The 19,150-nt window shown below is 36.7% G+C and overlaps 1 protein-coding gene across 1 annotated transcript in view; it reads left to right on the top strand.

Moving 5' to 3' along the window:
• MAN2A1 (mannosidase alpha class 2A member 1) overlaps positions 1-19,150 on the top strand; it is a gene marked incomplete at both ends in the record, with an annotated part of 112,034 nt that overhangs the window by 60,496 nt on the left and 32,388 nt on the right. The window contains 3 exons of the mRNA XM_079548795.1: positions 14,780-14,945; positions 16,075-16,311; positions 16,425-16,547. Of these exons, the coding sequence (XP_079404921.1) occupies positions 14,780-14,945; positions 16,075-16,311; positions 16,425-16,547 (526 nt within the window). The remainder of the gene's footprint in view (positions 1-14,779; positions 14,946-16,074; positions 16,312-16,424; positions 16,548-19,150) is intronic.

The raw sequence follows: 19,150 nt of genomic DNA, 5'->3' as shown, positions 1-19,150 counted from the left end.
GACTTGATGTGATTGTTTAATGTATAAACAAAAAGAAGCTTCATGGTTTTTGAAAAACTGTAGCTTCCATCTGGAAAACAAAGCTTTCTCAAGATAATGTCCAACCAGATTTGGAACTACTTTTATTCTGTTGTGAAATTAACAGTTTCTATAAGAAGCCTTAGGGACAGTTTCTGTGTATGTGCTGTTCAGATTTTGCCTTATACTTCTGTGAAGAGTGCTGTTCTTAAATATAATCCTTGCTTCTTGGGGCAAGTCTGCCAGAGGTTGTGTTTTCTAAATGTCAAGAGATTGTCATGGGAGGATTAACTTCTTGCCACCAGTTTGGTTGACATTGTTGCTGAAGGGTATATTAGTATGGGTGGCAAGATTTCCCAGTCATTTGTTTACTTTATTTCCAGGAGACAGGATTGCATGCTAATGCAGTACATGACCAAATACCTGAATTGGTTCTCTGTGTCAGCTTGAATTTTTCAGTATAATTGTTCGGCACAAAATGGTTAACCTAGGAGAGAATTGCAGGGTATTGTTTGTGAACAGGATATACTCTATTTATAGTCTGATCGGTGATTTCTTTGAAGATCTTTTAAAGAACCAAGTATTTTAGTGATATCCAGTTTATGAGAGAAAGGTTCATTTCTTATTATTATTTTTTTTTTTTCCAAATTGAGGAGATAAAATAATCTATGCCATTATCCTTCTTTCAGTATCTGGTAACAGGCTGTGTTATCAGATATTAATTGACAAGGTTTGAACATAAGTTATGTCCATCCTATCACGTACAGTATTTTTTTTAATTCTAGCTTAAGATTTTGCAGGTTAGTTGCTTCTTCATGAATTCAGCTGACTATCCACTGCTTTCTCAACATTTTGTCATTCTGTATAATTAAAGCTGAGTTAATACGTACAATACATGATAAAAAATGCATGTACTAAAGTGAAAGCTTGTAGAAAGCCTCACTTGGCATCATGTAAGTTGCTGCATTTTGTTAGAAGATGTCAGGAACAAATTTAACTGAAATGGAAATCTTGTTGGCATGAGTTGACAATAAGAAAAGCTAGTCTCATAATGTCATGCATTTGATTGAAGCTTCAGCAACGACACAACTTAGCTTCTTTCTGAGCTAAGAAGGTCACCATGGATTGGAATAGTATTTTAATACTTTCGTCTGGCAACTTTAACTTTGGAGGATTGTTTTTTTTTTTAACCTCTTTTTCCCATGTTTCTACAGTCTAAATAGTTATAAAATGTATTTTCAGGGACAGAATGTTCTGACAGCATTTGACATTTTAATCAAATCAGATACATTTTAATTACACTATATACGTTCATGAGTTCTGAGGTAAGGTACATATACATGTATGTATTCCTATGTATCCCTAGTTAAATATTAAAACATTTGGTGGAAGGAGGAAAGACAGCTGAAACAAGGATATTTAAAATTATCAGTGGTGGAGTGGGAAATCTTTAAAGACAACAAGGAAGAATACAGTAGCATTTAAAATGAAGCCAAAAATATTTGTAGGAGTTTATATGCTGTTAATAGGTATTCTTCTTCCCCATAAGAAACAGTACCCTTTTCATTTTTAATTGGATGAAGTAGTGATAGCAGTACAATCAAACTTTGTTCTCATTATAACTTCTGTGTTGTTATCTGTGAGAGAGTAGGAAGGATGAATGGTCATTTAATGAAGCCTTAAGAGAGTTTTATTCTGTTAATAACTCTTAATTAAGCTTTTGTATTCTTAGCATAGTAGTACAAGCAGGCCAGAAACTAGGAAGTCATTTGAGATCATATACGAGGTGTTATATTTTTAGTTTCTAAGGTAAAACTGCTTAAGCTTAATATAGCCTAATTATTTTTTTTTTATATATTTAAGACCTAATCTCAGAGTTCAGCTATCTGATCAGTTTGCTAGATTTCAGGTGACCTGAAGTTACCATTAGCAGACTCTATATGTTATAAACTCAAGGTCATTTTGACTCAACAAATGTTTAGATTTTTATGAACACCAGCCTGGTGCAAAAGCAGAGAGGAACTTAGCTGACACAGGGTGACTCAGACATCACCCAGAGTTGTGAAACATCAGTTGACATCAACATGAGATAAATGTCTAGGTAAAAATACCTAGAAATTTTGAAATAGATAAAATAAAAAGCAGGTAAAATCACTGGGCTTCGTAGGTGGAATAAAGATGTGCAGCAGCCTTTGTGACCAAAAAGGGCAAGTTCTTCATTGACAGTCAGAGAGGGGATGAAAGGTGTGGAAGAGTTAACATCACCTTAATTCTCACTCCTATAATGTTACAAGAGTTTTTTAGAGATTTCAATTTTTATTGTATTGAGTATTCTACTGTTTGTGTGGATTATACATAGGCTTCTTGAAACTGGCACCTGAAGGAGCACTGTCATTTTGTTAGAAGTTTTATTTGGGAACTCTGAAGCAAAACAAATAAACTAAGGGATGAGGGTCTGCTTTGTTGTAAGGCATGTATCTTAAAAACTGAGAATTGTTGAAAAATTTTATTATTTATTGAGAAGAAAAAGGCAGCTTTTATTTGCAGTTATTTACACTCAGAAGCTCTTTGTGGAATTGATCTTTATTTTTCAAAACTCAGTTTTGACTGTCATGTCTCTGAGTTCATGCTCAAGAAATTATATTTCAAACATTTAAACATTATTTTTTCATTGCATTTCAGTTTCTTACTGTTGATGCACCAACAAGTAATCTTGTTTACTGTCTCTTGAAATTGCATTTGCAAAGTTAGACCAGAAAACCAGATGATACTCTTTCCAGTATTTTATCTTTGTAGCTTCTCAAAACTGTTCTAGTATTTTCAGCGTTATGTATAGCATTTCAACAACTTTTGTTTGGGTTGTAGTGGTAGTGTGAAGTTATCTTTATCAGATAATTGTATTTGATGCTTAAGTTCCTTTAATAATTAACATTAAATATTAAAAAGAAAAATTCTGCAATTAGATGTTAAATAATTTTCTGAATTCCATAGAAAACACTGTAAAGAATGCACAGTATGAGAGACATAACAATAGGCTAAAAACCAAAAATAATAGCTTAAAAAATGAAACTGCAACAACAACAAAACAAACAAACAAACAAAAAACAACAAAAGCAAATAACCAGTGATCACTATAAAGGAATATGCTAGTAAAGAACTGAATACTAGTGAAAAACTTGGATTGCTAGAGGGGTTTTGGAAGCAGAAGCCACTCTTTTCCAGATTGTTCTAATACTTGTGTGCTATTTCTTTTTTTTCTTCCCCCAGGCTCTGGCCCCTTCAGCCTTTTTATTGGAGTTACTTTGAGGCAGTACTATAGTTAGTCCAAGTCTGTCAAGGCACAGTCTGAAGTGATATGCCATAATTAAGTCTTTCTGTTCTTCTGAATCAGACTTTTTTTCCCTTTTAAATGCAGATTTATAAAGCCTACACTACAAGAAGAACAAGGAAAGGATTTTAGTGAAGGCACTTCCTGATCCTGAAAAAGTCAGGGGGCTTCAAGCCCATCTTGGACTTCAGACCTCACAACTTTGTGGTAAAAGAAAAATTTAAAATAGTGCCTTTGGACTTGATCCTTTTATCCTTAATTGGAGAGTAGTGTTGTGCTCCAAATTAGGTAACGTGTGCCACTAGAATCCATCCAAGTCACAGGAAATACATGTATCTGGCGTATGTAGTAGGTACACAGAATCTTACGAGTCATGTTTTAGGTTCATGTTGGTTTTCTGTGTGTGTATGTGTGTTCTCGAAGTTTATAGTTCTTACTGTGCTGTGGTCTGTGTTTATTCTAAGTGCTGTTTACTTGAGGGTGTCCAATAGTTTGTTCTTTAGAAAGACACTCAACGGTTGCATTCTCTGAAAGAGTAGGAGGATTAAATACTTGTAGCCTACTTAATTTTTTGCCTTTTGCATGAGCTGTGGGTATAGTAAATATATCTGTATAGTTGCAGGACAAACTGACAGGTGTGTGAGCTCTCTTACCTTGTTAATGACTGTAGAAACGACTTTTTGTTTGTCAATACGAAGGCGTTAATGGAGTATTCACAAATCAGGATAAGAATCTTGGAATCTTTTATTAAGCACAGAATCACTGTTTTTAATTATTTGTATGTTAATCAGAACTGTCAGTCTTTAAGGCTTCTTCTGAGAAAATGTACTTTTAACAATTTTGCATTAGCTCATTCACCACTGAATTACTGTGATATTACTTAATTTATGGATAGCATCTCTTCGTGTCACCAGTTTCATTCTGCATTGAAAAGTTGACTTACGAACTATGGTTTCTAATTTCACTTGTTGTTATGCCTTTTGAGAACAACTCAAATTCTATTGTATGTCTGAAATTTCAAGTTTCTACCAGTTCTTCTGCAAGATCGTATCATAAACATAAAACAGGTTTCATTTCATGAAGAGAAAAATCTGTTCGTATTATTTTCTTTATTGTAGATATCTAAGACATTCTCATAGAGTTTCATTGGATTATGAGAATTATAGCGGAGATCTGAATTCATTTTTGTTGTACTTGTAACAGTATTGATAGTCTAAAATTCAAAACCTTAAATTTACAAGAAGCACAGATAGATGTGATATAGAGCATATCACCATTACGAGGCATATCTTGTTAAATAAGCTGATAAATATTTTTTGGCTTTTTATGGCCACAGATTCATTTAGGTTGAGTAAGTCCTCTAAAATCATCAAGTCCAACTGTTAAATTAATCTAACTGTGCCAAGTCTGCCACTAAACCATGTTCCCTAAGCACCACATCTATACGTCTTTGAAACGCCTTTTGAGATTCTCAACTATTCTTCTCAGTTATTACCCTGGGCAGCCTGTCCCAAGGCTTCACAACCATTTCAGTGAACATTTTTTTCTTTTCTCCAAACTAAACCTTTCCTGGTACATCTTGAAGTCATTCCTTGTTGATTCCTATTGTTCGTTGTTTGGGAGAAGAGATAGACCTTGCTACAATCTCCTTTCACGTAGTTGTAGAGCCTCCCCTTCTTTGGGTAAATAATCCACGTTCCCTCAGCTGTACTCGTAAGCTTGTTTACTAGATCCTCCACCGGCTACAGTCAATGCGGAAGCTTTGAGAAGCTATCAGAATGAGAGAGGAACTTGTCTTTTCTCTGGCAGTGTATGGTAAGACTGTTTGCTTAACTTATCAGACCACTCATAGTTGTGTGTATTCGAGTTATATCCTTTGTTATCCAGCAGAAGAGGGTGGGCGTGTTTGGTTGTTTGGTTGTTGTGTTTTTTTTGGTTTTTTTTTTGGGGGGGGGGGGAGTGAGGCCAAAACTAAGCAATAAATGAATTATTTTGATTAGATCATAAAATCACAAAATGCTTTCATTTATATCTATCATATGCTAATAAAATAGAATGTCAATAGAATATAAAATTTGAAGTCATACTGGGAACAATCTATACGAAATTAGAATTTAAAACTTTCTTAAACTGGAAACAGTTTAGTAATGAAACAATTGAATAGAACAGATAAATGGAAGTACATGTCACATGGAAAAACAATGTAGATTAATCAACTAGCCATTATGGAAGCAGGAGGAGACTACGCATTAAAGAATATCACAGATTCAGAGAGCAGTATTTGTATGGTGTCAAAGGCCATTTTGCTTTTGGGTAATTTATCTGGAAATGTTTTGTGTAAAATAAAGTAGAAATACTGTGTTACACTGTGGATGATGAAGGCTTCAGCAAGAATGGAGTATCTAGATTTTAAAAATGTGAAGAAGTGAATGTATGGGAATGCTTAGCAGGAAAACGAACAATAATCTGAAGAAGCCATACAGAGTGTTTTATGACTATCATCTGTTAAGCTCCAACAGACTAATAATTGGAAACATGAGACTTTACTTTTAACAAACGAAGTTTGTTAGAAAGACATTCAGTTATATTATGATTGCAGCGGAAGAAAGGAAGAGGTGTTTGGTAGAAGTGATTAATTTGAAGTAATTGAATCTTTAAATCTGTCACCAAAATGGGTGATAGACCTGTAGATCAGTATAGACAGTTTTGGACATTTACTGGAGTAGTAGCTGCAGCATTTCTCACATGTGGTTTTGCTGAATTCCTCTTTAAGAGGTCAGACTGAAGCAAACTCCAGACCAATGGTATCCTGGGCTCCATCAGAAGAGGGCTAGCCAGCAGGGACAGGGAGGTGATTGTCCCTCTTTACTCTGCCCTTGTGGGGACCCATCTGAAGTACTGCATCCGGGTCTGGGGCACCCAATATGGGAAAGATGTGGAGCTGCTGGAGAAAGTCCAGAGGAGGGCCATGAAGATAATTGGAGGGCTGGAGCATTTCCACTACAAAGACAGGCTGAGGGAGCTGGGTTTGTTCAGCCTGGAAAAGGGAAAGTTGAGAGGAGATCTCATTGCAGCCTTTCTAATACTGAAAAGGGGATTATAAAAAAAAAAGTGGAATCAGCTTTTTACTCAGGTAGATACTGATGATAGAAAAGGAATCGTCTTAAGCTCAAAGAGGGAAGGTTTAGATTGGCTGTCAGGGGGAAGTTATTTGCTGAGAGAGTGGTGAGGTGCTGGAACAGGCTGCCCAGAGAGGTAATGGATGCTCTGGAGGTGTTCAAGACCAGGTTGGATGGGGCACTGGGCAACCTGGTCTAGTATCAGATCTGGAGGTAGGTGGCCCTGCTGTGGCAGGGGGTTGGAACTTGATGATCCTTGGTATCCCTTCCAACCCAAGCCATTTAATGATTCAGGTTTTATTAATACATTTGTCTTTTTTCTCTTGAGGTTACTCTTCAGAGTTAGAAAACAGCATATTTTGCAGTAACCAGTACGCTATAATGTCATTAATCTGTTTTGTACAAACAATCTTTAATTAGATCAATCAGAACAACTAGAGAAATAGAGGTTTTGTTGAGAACTAGTTGTTCTAATGAGAAAGGCTCTACTTACAAGTGCTGTCCTTGATGTGTCTGCAAAGTAATGCAAAATAAATCTACATTAATACATAGTGAGTTGCCTGCTTAGAATAAATACTTTTCCTTCTGGCAGACTTCATTTTCACACTTGACAGATATATTTACTACGAAGGAGGAGTGTTTCTTTACTTCTCATGAAAGAGCTGCCTGAGTAATTGTAGGGGACAGATAAATTTCTGATCAGCTGAGTAATAACTACTAACATTATCAACAGTATTAGTTGCTTAGAAATGCCAGTGCATATTTCCTAACGCACTAGAAAATTCTGGGTTGTCACTTTACTGCTCTCCTCTTATATGTGATGCATATATACCATGCCTATGTGTCCATATCCAGTTGCATTTATAAAGGAAATATCCTAAATCTCTTAACATGAGACATGGTCTCTCACAGTATCCTTCTGTGGAAACTGGCAGCCCGTGGCTTGGACAGTTTTACCCTCTGTTGGATAAGGAACTGGCTGGAGGGCTGTGCTCAATGGGTGGTGGTCAATGGAGTGAAGTCTAGCTGGAGACCTGTTACAAATGGTGTCCCCCAGTGGTCGGTGCTGGGGCCCATCCTGTTTAATATCTTCATTGACGACTTAGGTGAAGGGATCGAGTGTACCCTCAGTAAGTTTGCAGATGACACCAAGCTGGGAGGTGGTGTCGATCTGCCTGAGGGTAGGGAGGCCCTTCAGAGGGATCCAGATAAGCTGGAATGCTGGGCTGAGGTGAATGGGATGAGGTTTAACAAGGCCAAGTGTCGGGTCCTGCACTTTAGCCATAATAACCCCATGCAGCGCTACAGGTTTGGGGCAGAGTGGCTGGATGACTGTGAAGAGGAAAAGAACCTGGTGGTGTTGGTTGATGCTCGGCTGAACATGAGCCAACAGTGTGCCCAGGTGGCCAAGAGGGCCAACGGCATCCTGGCCTGCATTAGAAATAGTGTGGCCAGCAGGAGCAGGGAGGTGATCATCCCCTGTACTCAGCACTGGTGAGGCCATACCTTGAGTACTATGTTCAGTTTTGGGCCCCTCACTACAAGAAAGACATTGAGGCCCTGGAGCGTGTCCAGAGAAGGGCAACGAAACTGGTGAGGGGTCTGGAGCACAAATCTTATGAGGAGAGGCTGGGGGAGCTGGGCTTGTTCAGTGTGGAGAAGAGGAGGCTCAGGGGAGACCTCATTGCGCTCTACAACTTCCTGAAGGGTGGCTGTGATGTAAAAGGGTCTGGCCTCTTCTCCCAGGCAAATAGTAGGACCCGAGGAAACAGCCAGAAGTTGTACCAGAGGAGGTTTAGGTTGGACATTAGGAGAAACTTTTTCTCTCATAGGATGGTCAGGCACTGGAATGGCTGCCCAGGGAGGTGGTGGAGTCGCCGTCCCCGGCAGCGTTCAAGAGGCGCCTGGATGAGGAGCTGCGAGAGATGGTTTAGTAGCTTGTGGTAGTGATAGGAATGGGAGGGTGGTTGGACCAGATGATCTTGCAGGTCGTTTCCAACCTTGTGATTCTGTGATTCTGTAGTTAAGCTGAAACAGTTTGGCACAGAAATATTTTTTTTCCTTTCTGTGAAGAAAAAAGAAAGAAAAGTAAAATCAACATGGAAACAACTTTCTGATATTGTATTATTCTGTATTTGAGTGTTACTGTTTTTTCTTTCTTTCCTGGATATAATTTAGGAAGAAAATTATTTTTTGATAGGTAACAAAATTTGGACAGATATCCAAGAATATCTCTGCAAAAATACCTTCAGTATTTTGTTGCAGACTTAAGAAGTTTGAAAGTCAAAGTCATCTGATAAATTGATTTCTTTATGTTTTTATTCGGTTTGCCAATTAAAAGCAGATTATGAGCCAAATGGTATTTATGGTAGTTTAAGATATATATGTAGAGAGAGGCTTATAGTTCATTGCTTTTGTTATGTAAATTGGAAAAGGTGTGTTTTTCAAGAATCTGCATTTCAGATTCGTGTTGCAGATGGGGAAAAGATTTTCAATAATACCTACAGAGTGAAATTTTTTTTGAAACAAAACATGAGTCAGATGTAAATGACTTCTGAAACTGGACTGGACTCATGATTTTTCATATATGAGATTTTGAATTATTTCCTCTGAAACTGTTAGCTCACTTATTAAATAAGTTTTGATTGGGACTAAAAGATATCTTGAAATACTGTAAAATATTTAGTACTTTTAAAGCTCAGTTTAGAAATTGATGGAGTTGTAGGAAAAAAAACATTGATCTTTTTGAAATAATTATTTTTCTTCCTTTATTACTTTATAGCAGAAATGCATGCAAACTTGAGTGGCTCTGGAAAAACAGTGATGAAGTAACCCGTAACCCAGAAAGTCAGTTCAATTCTTAATGGTTTTTAAATACAGTAACTTTTTGGTTAAAAAAAAAAAAAAAAGGTTTTCTGGACTTTTTGAAGACTGATTAAAGTTGTTAAGAAATCTAAATCTACATTTTCCACATTTTTCCTGTAGATATAGCTAAACTCCTTCACGTATATTCTTGATAATTTACTTAAGTATGTGAAAAAGGAATTGGAGTTGGCTATGATTGTGAAAATATTTCGCAGCAAATGTGAAATTTTAAATATTTAGTACAGAATAAACTATTCAAAATTTTCTTCGAAACTTGAATGTACATGTTTAGGAGAAGAGTTTATTATTGCCATATAGTATGTTAACTAGGAAAAATAATCATGCATATAAGAATAAAAGATATTCGCTCTGGATTTCAGAGACCCAGGTAAATATAGGATCAAAAAAATTCATGGTGTTTCTTTCAAAAAATGTCTTATAGGCAGGTGGCAGAATTTGCTTTTTGGAAATTACAAATATTTCTACATCAGAGATTTATTCCATTAAGGATTCAGAGCTCAGGTTTCCATCTGTTCTTCATTTTTGAGAATGAGTAAACTGAGAGCAGTTTACTCCACTGCTGTTCTTGATGCGCAGATGGAGTATATGGTCTCTCTGTGAAACAATTGGCCATGGTTATATTTGTTAAAAATTGCATGATTTAATTTTACTTCAGTACAGTTTATCCTAAAATAACTTCAGAATTCATTTATTTCTGGAATAAATGAATGAAATGCTGATTATCACTTTAGCTTGTGTTTCTTGAAGTAAATTTTTTTTTCTGAATTTTTTAGTAGGCATTAAAAGTACTGTAGAATCGTACAATGTCCTGGGTTGAAAAGGGCCACAATGATCACCTGGTTTCAACCCCTCTGCTATGTGCAGGGTCGCCAACCACCAGGCCAGGCTGCCCAGAGCCACATCCAGCCTGGCCTTGAATGCCTCCAGGGATGGGGCATCCACAGCCTCCATGGGCAACCTGTTCCAGTGTGTCACCCCAACCTCTTTCCCCACAAGTGAAAATCTTGCTTCTAATATCTAATCTAAATTTCCCCTGTCTCATTCCCATTCCCCCTTGTCCTGTCACTGTCCACCTTCGTAAACAGCTGCTCCCCTTCCTGTTTATAAGCTCCCTTCAAGTACTGGAAGGCCACAATGAGGTCTTCCCGGAGCCTTCTCTTCTCCAAGCTGAACGATCCCAGTTCCCTCAGCCTTTCCTTAGGAGAGGTGCTCCAGCCCTCTGATCATCTTAGTGCCCTCCTCTGGACCTGTTCCAAGAGCTCCACGTCCTTCCTGTGCTGGGGGCCCCAGGCCTGGATGCAGTGCTGCAGATGGGGCCTCACAAGAGCTGAGTAGAGGGGGACAATCACCTCCCTCTCCCTGCTGGCCACCCCATTTTTAGTGCAGCCCAGAACACAGCTGGCCTTCTGGGCTGCAGGCACACACTGCTGGCTCATGTCCAGCTTCTTGTCCACCAGGACCCCAAGTCCTTCTCCACAGGGCTGCTCTCAAGGGGTTCTTTGCTCAGTCTGTGTAAATACCTGGGATTGCCCTGACCCATGTGCAGCACCTTGCACTTGGCCTTATTGAACCTCATAAGGTTTTCATGGGCCCACTTCTCCAGCCTGTCCAGGTCCCTCTGGATGCTTCCCTTCTCTCCAGTGTATTCATTGCACCACTCAGCTTGGTATCATCTGCAAACTTGCTGAGGGTGCACTCGATGCCATCGTCTGTCATTGATGAAGGTGCTGAAGAGCACTGGTCCCAAGACCAACCCCTGAAGGACACCGCTTGTGACTGGCTTCCACCCTGACACAGAACCATTGATCCCAACCCTTTGTCTGTGACCAGCCAACCAATTTTTACTCCATTGAACAGTCCATCTTTCAAATCCGTACCTTTCCAATTTAGAGAGCAGGATGTGGTGAAGGACCACGTCAAAGGCTTTGCAGAAATCCAGGTAGATGACATCCATCACCCTTCCCCTGTCCACTGATGCCATCACTCCATCATAGAACACCACCAGATTGGTCAGGCAAGATCTGTGCCTGGTGAAGCCAGAAGATCTCTTTCTCAGTCTCCAGCCTTTATTTTGACAAAAGATAGGAGGTTTGTTAGTTTCCTCAGTGCTGTTTCCAAGGAGCAGTAGCCTGAATAATAGTTTGCTGCTTTGGAACTTCTCATTGTGGTCTTCAGATCTGGAGTAGAAGACCTTTAGGTACTGTCACATTGTTTCTCTTAACATATTAAACAGTTATAGGCTGCATTTGTGGATGACGTGCTCTGTAGTGGCACAGCTTAACTGAAACGTAGCTTTTTTGTTTCATATAGAATTTAAAATAGTTGCAGTGGATTGTTATTTAATAACAAACCTTGGATAGTACCTTGGAAATATCACAAATTGTATTTGTCACTGCTTTTACATATGCACAATGTTTATTAACTTATTGAGTATAAATACTTCTGTGTTATTGGAAAAAAAAATTGTCTTGACAAGATTCCTATATTTCTGCTACTGAAAGTCTGTCCTACCACTACTACCTTTTATGGCTGCGTCACTTTACAAGAACATAATACACTTAAAATACATTGATTCAAGAGGGTGTAAAACACAAGAACTTGACCCAAGAGGCTTTTTATCCAAATATCTAACAGTACATGTAGTCAGATGAAATATGTTGATTGCCAGAAAATATGAAATGAAATATGATGCCAGTTGTTAAGATATGGGAAATTGCTGGGAATGTTTTCACATAAAATTCCTATTTATGTAGTGGGTAATTTGCATTTAATGCAGTCATGTAGTATTGTAAATGAAAATGAATTGTAAATTTAGGTTAGAATTTTACTTACAAGATTTCCCATGTATAGAAAAAGTATTTCTATTATGTTCTGATAGATGAGAATGATGGTATACTCTGAGCTTTGGTGCTGCATTGTTTAGATTTGTATTGTTCCTGACAATTTTTATGCTCTTCCATCACAGTATGTGAAAAGTACTTAAAAAAGAAATCTTTCACTAATCTTTTTGGGTTTGTTTGTTTTTTTTTGTTTTTTTTTTGTTTTAAATCTTTTTTGATCTTCTTACTTCTAGGACATTTAAACTTGAGAATAGTTTTGTTTTAGATGGCTTTTAATTTCACAACCATTATAAAAAAAATTATGTTAAAGTTTAAAATCTTCAGTGAAACAAGAGTGTATTAATAACCTACCCAGTTCTAGAGAAGGCTGTCAGAAAGTCATGCAGAAGTTGTTAAGGACTTCAAAAGCTCACCTAGAATAATATTAACTCTTGTCTCATTTACTAGGAGTCCTCAACATGAAATTGTCCCAGTGTGCTTTTTGTGTTAGTTGGCAGCTTACCATGGCTAGATAAAAGGAAAACAATTGATTTGGACAGCAGTCATAGTTCAGTAATTCAGTACATTCAGTAATTCAATACATTCAGTACAGGAAGCTTCAAGTTAGGAGTTAAACAGATTTTTTTTACTTTTTTTTTTTTTTTTTTTTTTTAATATGGGAAGCTATTTATACAAGGTTATTTGAAGCATCTTAGTACCAAAAAATCTATTATAGCCTCAGATTTTTGTTTATTCAACAACTGAGAAGTTGAAGTTGAGCTTTCCCTCTGGTTATGAAATAATAGGGTGGTATTGTTGAACAGTGAGATTGAAAAGAAGAGACAGATTTTGATGCAGATGAAAGAGGGAGCCAGTGCGAAGTGGGAAGAGGTAGCCAGGTCATTGTTCTTAAGGATTTTCAGTATCAGTGGAGCAGAACTGCATTTGTTAAGATTAGAGTAATATTGTAATAAATCAAAATGAAAGCACAGCGTGGAAGGAGAGTGGACGAGGTTCCTTGTGCACCTGTATAACATCTGTAGTTTAGTTGTGGATTAAATTTTGGTGAAGATTGTACTTATAAGTACTTTCTCTCAAAATGAGGAATTAAAATTTGTGCTTCCTCATTAACTGTTAACGGTTTGCTGCTGTCTCTCAGTCCGAAATCTTGCTATTTCAATATATCCAGTGTATAACCTCAGTATTTCTCTGCCCACTGCCTGCCCAGCTTTGCTGAAATTACATCAAACCTGCCAGCAGACCTCTCTTTCCTGTGGTGCTTGTGTAGAGAGCCACCTCAGCTCACTTAGGTGGGGAAGGAAATGGTTTAAAGGGTTTAGCTATGTATAAGTAACTTATTCCTTGGATGTTAAAGTTTGAAGATGATAATTGAATTTGAAGTTAAGATACAAGAGAATGATAGAATGACAGAGAATGATGGAAGAGAAGATATGAAAAAAGAAAGAAAACCATTCAGAAAATCCTGAGAAATTTGTATATAAAATGGCAGAGAGAACAGGGAGAGTCTACTTCAGAAATTTTGAAGGAAGGATTTCATAATTATGACGGAAGTATTGTGGAATCCAAGAAAAGATAAGATTTCATGAAGAAGTAAAGTTTGTTTTACAGTGGAAACATTAAGAAGGTTGTTGGTTCTCACATGTATTGAAGAAGCAATTATAAATTTTGGCAAGAACGTTTTTTTATTGTCAGAGACAATGAACAGAAATGAACAGATAGAAACATCAGGGAAAAATTGTAAATTGCATGCTCTTGGAGGTTAGTAACGAGAAGATGAGAAATGCAATGATAGTTTTACAAATGTGTGAGGTACAAATGTTCTGGTACCATTTTATTTTTCAGTATCTAACAATATCTGAAGCGATAAGGAAAAAAAAAAGCTTTACAATTGCTCTTTTCAGCTTCAAGTTAAATTATTTTGGTTAATAACCTAAGCGGTGTGCCAAAATGCAAGAGCAAGCCTAAGATTACATACAAATAATTTGTTCAGTACTCACCTAACAAGATTTTGTAGAATTATACAGTGACTTAGGTTGGAAGAGACCTTAAAGATCATCTAGTTCCAACCATGGGCAGGTTTGGGGTTTGGCACTCATACAGTGTATAAGCACTCAGTTTTCATAGAGAATTCTGGTAAATTATAATTTAAATAATTATGAACTTTCTTTTATACCAAAGATAAACTAGCTTCCTTGAAGAATTTGAATCAGATATATTCATGTTTAAGGGTAGTTAAGATTGTAACAGCTCAGCCTGAAAAATCCACTTGAAATAACCTACATGTTAATATTTACAGCTATTTATATAAAGAATTAGTTAAGATGTGAAAGTCATCTATTCTGATTGTACAGTGTTTTCAAAACTGTTTTTGTATCTGGAAAATAAGAGCTTTAAGGAAGGAACCTTCCAAGAATTGATGTTAAATATCCATTGTTTCCTGGTTGTTTGGCATATTTATTTGTTGTGCTATGTACCTGTTGTTCTAACATTGTTTTGAACCTCTGTATGTAAAATTTATGTGTAGTAGTATTAAACCTGAAGGGGGAGGCTTCTTTGCCAAATATAATTTGACGAATTTATTTTTTCAGGTATCTTTTGATATATAATCCTACTGAACAAGAGAGGTTCTCAGTGGTTTCGGTCATCGTGAGTTCACCCAGAGTTAAATTATTATCTCCTTTGGGAAAACCTGTTACTGTCCAGATTAGTGCTGTTTGGGATGGAGCAACTACAGTATCACATGAAGCCTATCAGGTATGCTGCTTTAAGTGAAAAAAAAAGAAAAAAAAAAAAAAATATATATATATATATAATATATAAATATAATATATATTATATTATATATATATAATTATATATATATTTATAATATATATAAATATATATTATTATATATTTTATATATATATATATATAATCTACAGATACTGTAGATCCACAGTAAAATAAAGTGAAACATTAATGTAAATAGATGTAATAATGTGAAGTTTAAGTATTGTTATTTCTCCCTTCTGTAGGTAGTGACATTAATTCTGTCATTCTAAGGAAAAAAAAAATTTAAATTAAAATCTTTGTTAAGCTGATAAATTATTGAACTTCTACTTACTCTGACAGTAATGCCTCCTATTTTTTTCTATGGAATCTACAACAGATACAGAGAGTAACATTATTTAATACAACAAATTCTCAGCTACAAAACATGCTTTTTCAACATAGTCACCAGCATTACCAGCATTTTTGCCAGCAATAAAGAAGAGACTGCATACCATGCTTATAAAAATCGTATGGCTATCTGAAACATGATTTGTCTTTCATGTTGCTATTGTCACTGCAGAAACATACCAAAGATAATTAAGTTATTTTTTTCTGAATTGTTTTCTGAGACAGGATAAAGAAAAAAAAGGAAAGATTAGATATCAGGAATTCAAACTCTAAACAAACTGTTTTGAGTGGGTTAGCTTCGATTGTGACTCTTCTGTTTCGGTGACTTTCTATTCCTAAATGAATAGAAACAAAATATAAGACAGTTGCCTTAATTTCCTATTCAAATTTCTGGATTTTTACTTGCATTTTTGGTTATATGTAGGGTTCATATTCAGTTGATTTGCAACATACATCTATGATAAATAGCATATTTACTCAGAACTACACATCACATATTCAAAATCATTGCATTGTGTAAATGATCTTGATATTAAGCAAGTCAGTAATAGGTACTTTTTGTTTGTTAATTCTTCATGTATTTGAGATTTTAATTTGGAATACCAGTTATAATTTCATATTCATTTACTTGTAGCAACAGGAGTCATTTTGAGCATATCTTTACTGTAAGAAGTTGATATTTTCATCTTTATTATAATGGCTTTCTCTTTGTTCACAATAGATCTCTTTCTTGGCACATCTACCACCTTTGGGGCTTGGAGTTTACCAGGTTTTGGAAGTTCCAAATTCAGAAGCAATTTTAGCGGACTATAATATATATATGAGTGGAAGGGATAGTGTGCAGGAGAAGCCAGACAGATTTTTCAAGATAAAAGAGATGCAAAATTCAGTGGATAATATAATTTTAGAAAATTCTTACATGAAACTATGGTTTTCTGGAACATCTGGATTACTGGAGGTATGTTGCATTACAGTTCAAAACACTGTATGCTATCTTTATAAGAATTTTTGTTCTTTTTTGTGGAAACTTAACTCTGCCAAGCTATTTCAACCTTGATTCTCTGTCCTTAGAAAATAAATACAAAAGAGGATGGTAAAAACCATCAAATGAAGGTGGAGTTTGCTTGGTATGGAACTACCAGTAATCGTGATAAGAGTGGAGCTTATCTCTTCTTACCAGACGGAGACGCCAAGGTAAACTTCTCTTTGCACTGAGATTCTAGTTGTGTAGTAATTTGAAGCCTTCTGTAAATGTAAATAGGTTTTGCTAACACTGAGATATATCTGTGTGACTGTGTATAATAATGTCAGTTATTGAAATTATTGGTATGACTTTCTTCTTTACAGTCTTGAATTTGGATTTAAAAACAAAAGGAAAGCATTAATTTCAAAGTGCAAAAATTTGTAAAATATTTGATTCACTAAAGAATTTAAGATGCTGGACTTCACAAGAAATTGAGTGGGATGTGACTATTCAGTCTGTAAGATCACTTTCAGTTTGTACGTTGAAACGTATAGGAGATACTGATTGATCAGTATTTGCACTTTTCCAGTTCTCCTGATTTCTTGGTGGGGATTGAGAAGCTTCCAGCTCAGAGTTCCAGCTCACTTTTTAAATGAGATTTGTGCAGTAGCTTAATATAGTAGTTAAGATGCAAAGTTTCAGCTGATGAATATACACAGAGAGTAGCAAACCAAGCATCTGTTTTGTTTAAGGTGCCAAGTTGCCTATCACTATTTTAACTACATTCCTACTGGTTTTCTAGTTGGAAATTCAGAAATTACAGTGCTTTTAAGCTAACCAAAAGAAATCCATTGTAGCACTTTTGGAATGGGAATGGGGATATTTCAGAAAATAAATAATAAAAATAATGAACTGCTGTAAGAAGCTTGGTAGTTTGCAACGTATGTCCTCTGCACATTTTCTTTTGGGGAGGTTAAAGTTAAATTTATGAAATAAATTTAGATTTGAGTTGGCCCTTATAGGAAATACGCAGCGGTAACCATTCTGCTGTATTATGTACGAATCACTCTAGAACTGGTCAGACTCATTTCCTTTTTCCTTAGCAGTCTCATCTACAGAAACATTCTGTTTAAGATCTGCCAATTGGAAGTTTTGATTTACATAATTGTTTGTATCCGTTATGTTCAACAGGGCTCAATCTTGAATTCCAAATGTCATAGATCTTGGTTGATAAATACCCAAACAATATGTAAAAGCACTTTTAAAAAAAATTTTTATCTTCCATCAGCTATATTTTCAAACTCTTGACTATATTATTCTAAGTGCTACTTTGTCTTTTGCTTAAAAGCTGTCATGAGTAGAGAAATGTATTACATGAATACAAGTACAGCTAGAAAAAAACATGCACACTGGATTTTCATGATCAGTGGCATAGAACTACATTTTTACATAACGTAAAGTGTGGTATGTTCAGATTTTTGTAGAATAAAAATGAAATCTTGATTCTTTAAAAAATTCCACTTCATCCATATACAAGCAGGATCATTTGGTTAGAATTTTAATAACAATAATTATCCTACTGGGAATAACAGTGTGATTTTATTGTAGTTTCTAAAACATCTTCAACTAACGCTTGCTTTCTTAAAAGAAATGCCATCTGTTTAGGATTCTCAGTGTGAGGTGTATTAACTAGCACTTCCTGAGTCCTAATGAGAAGTGGCAGTAGGATAATGTATAAGCAGTTTTCTTGATCGTGGGTAGGTGATTCTTTCCTTTTTCTTTTTTTTTTTTTTTGAACGTTTTACAAAAAATTTGCAAAAAGTGTCATAAAATCATTGACGTAGGAAAAGGCCCATGCCATCATCAAACCCAATTATCCACCTAACATCACAAGTCCACTGCTAAAGCACGTCCCTCAGTGCCGGATCCACATGTTTCTTGAACACCTCCAAGAATGGCAACTCCACCACTTCTCTGGGCAGCCTCTTGCAGCACCTAAGCACTTTTTGTGGGAAGAAATTCATCCTGATATCCAGTCAAAACCTTCCATGATGCAAGCTTAGGCCATTTCATTGAGTCCTGTTCCTTATCACCCGGGCGAAGTTGGACAGCCAGTTGCTGCGCACAATGGTTAGCCTTGTAGAATGCCGTAAAATTGGATGCAGTTCATTAACCTCAGCCTATCCAGATCCTTGTGTAGAGCCTTTCCACCCTCAAACAGGTGAACACTGCCGCCCAACTTGGTGTCATTGGCAAACTCGCTGGGGATTCACCCACTCCCCAACAATGACAGGATGGTTGATGAAGGTATTAAACAAAGCCGGTGCCAATACTGAGTCCTTAGGAATGGCACTTGTGACACGCTGCCAGCCAGATTTAACCCCATTCACAACAACCCTTTGGGCCTGGCCATCCAGCCTGTTCTTTACCCAGCAGACGGAGCATCTGCATCCAGTCTCTCCAGGAGAAAGCTGTGTATCAAATGCTTTGCTGAGGTCCATGTAAGCTACACCCACAACTTTTCCCTCGTCCACTAAGCAGATCATCTTCTCATAGAAGGAGATTGGTCAGGCAGAACCTGCCTTTCGTAAGCTCGTGCTGTTTGGCTTTGTTCAGCTGGTTGTTCCCTGTTTCTCCTTCCTGCTGTTCCTGTAGATGCACATCACTTTGGCAACCTGTAATCTTCTGGGACCTCCCCAATTAGCTGAGACTGCTGGTATGTTTTTTAAACTGGCTTGGCAGTGACAGCTCTTTTTGCATCCTTACATGGATCCCATCTGGAGTCTTAGATCTGTGGATGTCCAAGTAGTGCAGTGAAATGTCATCAGCAAAC

Source organism: Tetrao urogallus, assembly GCF_951394365.1.
Source record: "Tetrao urogallus genome assembly, chromosome: Z".
In the NCBI taxonomy this organism is placed as follows: domain Eukaryota; kingdom Metazoa; phylum Chordata; class Aves; order Galliformes; family Phasianidae; genus Tetrao; species Tetrao urogallus.
Note: the sequence above shows the minus strand (reverse complement) of the source record. Positions and strands in the feature narration are given on the sequence as shown.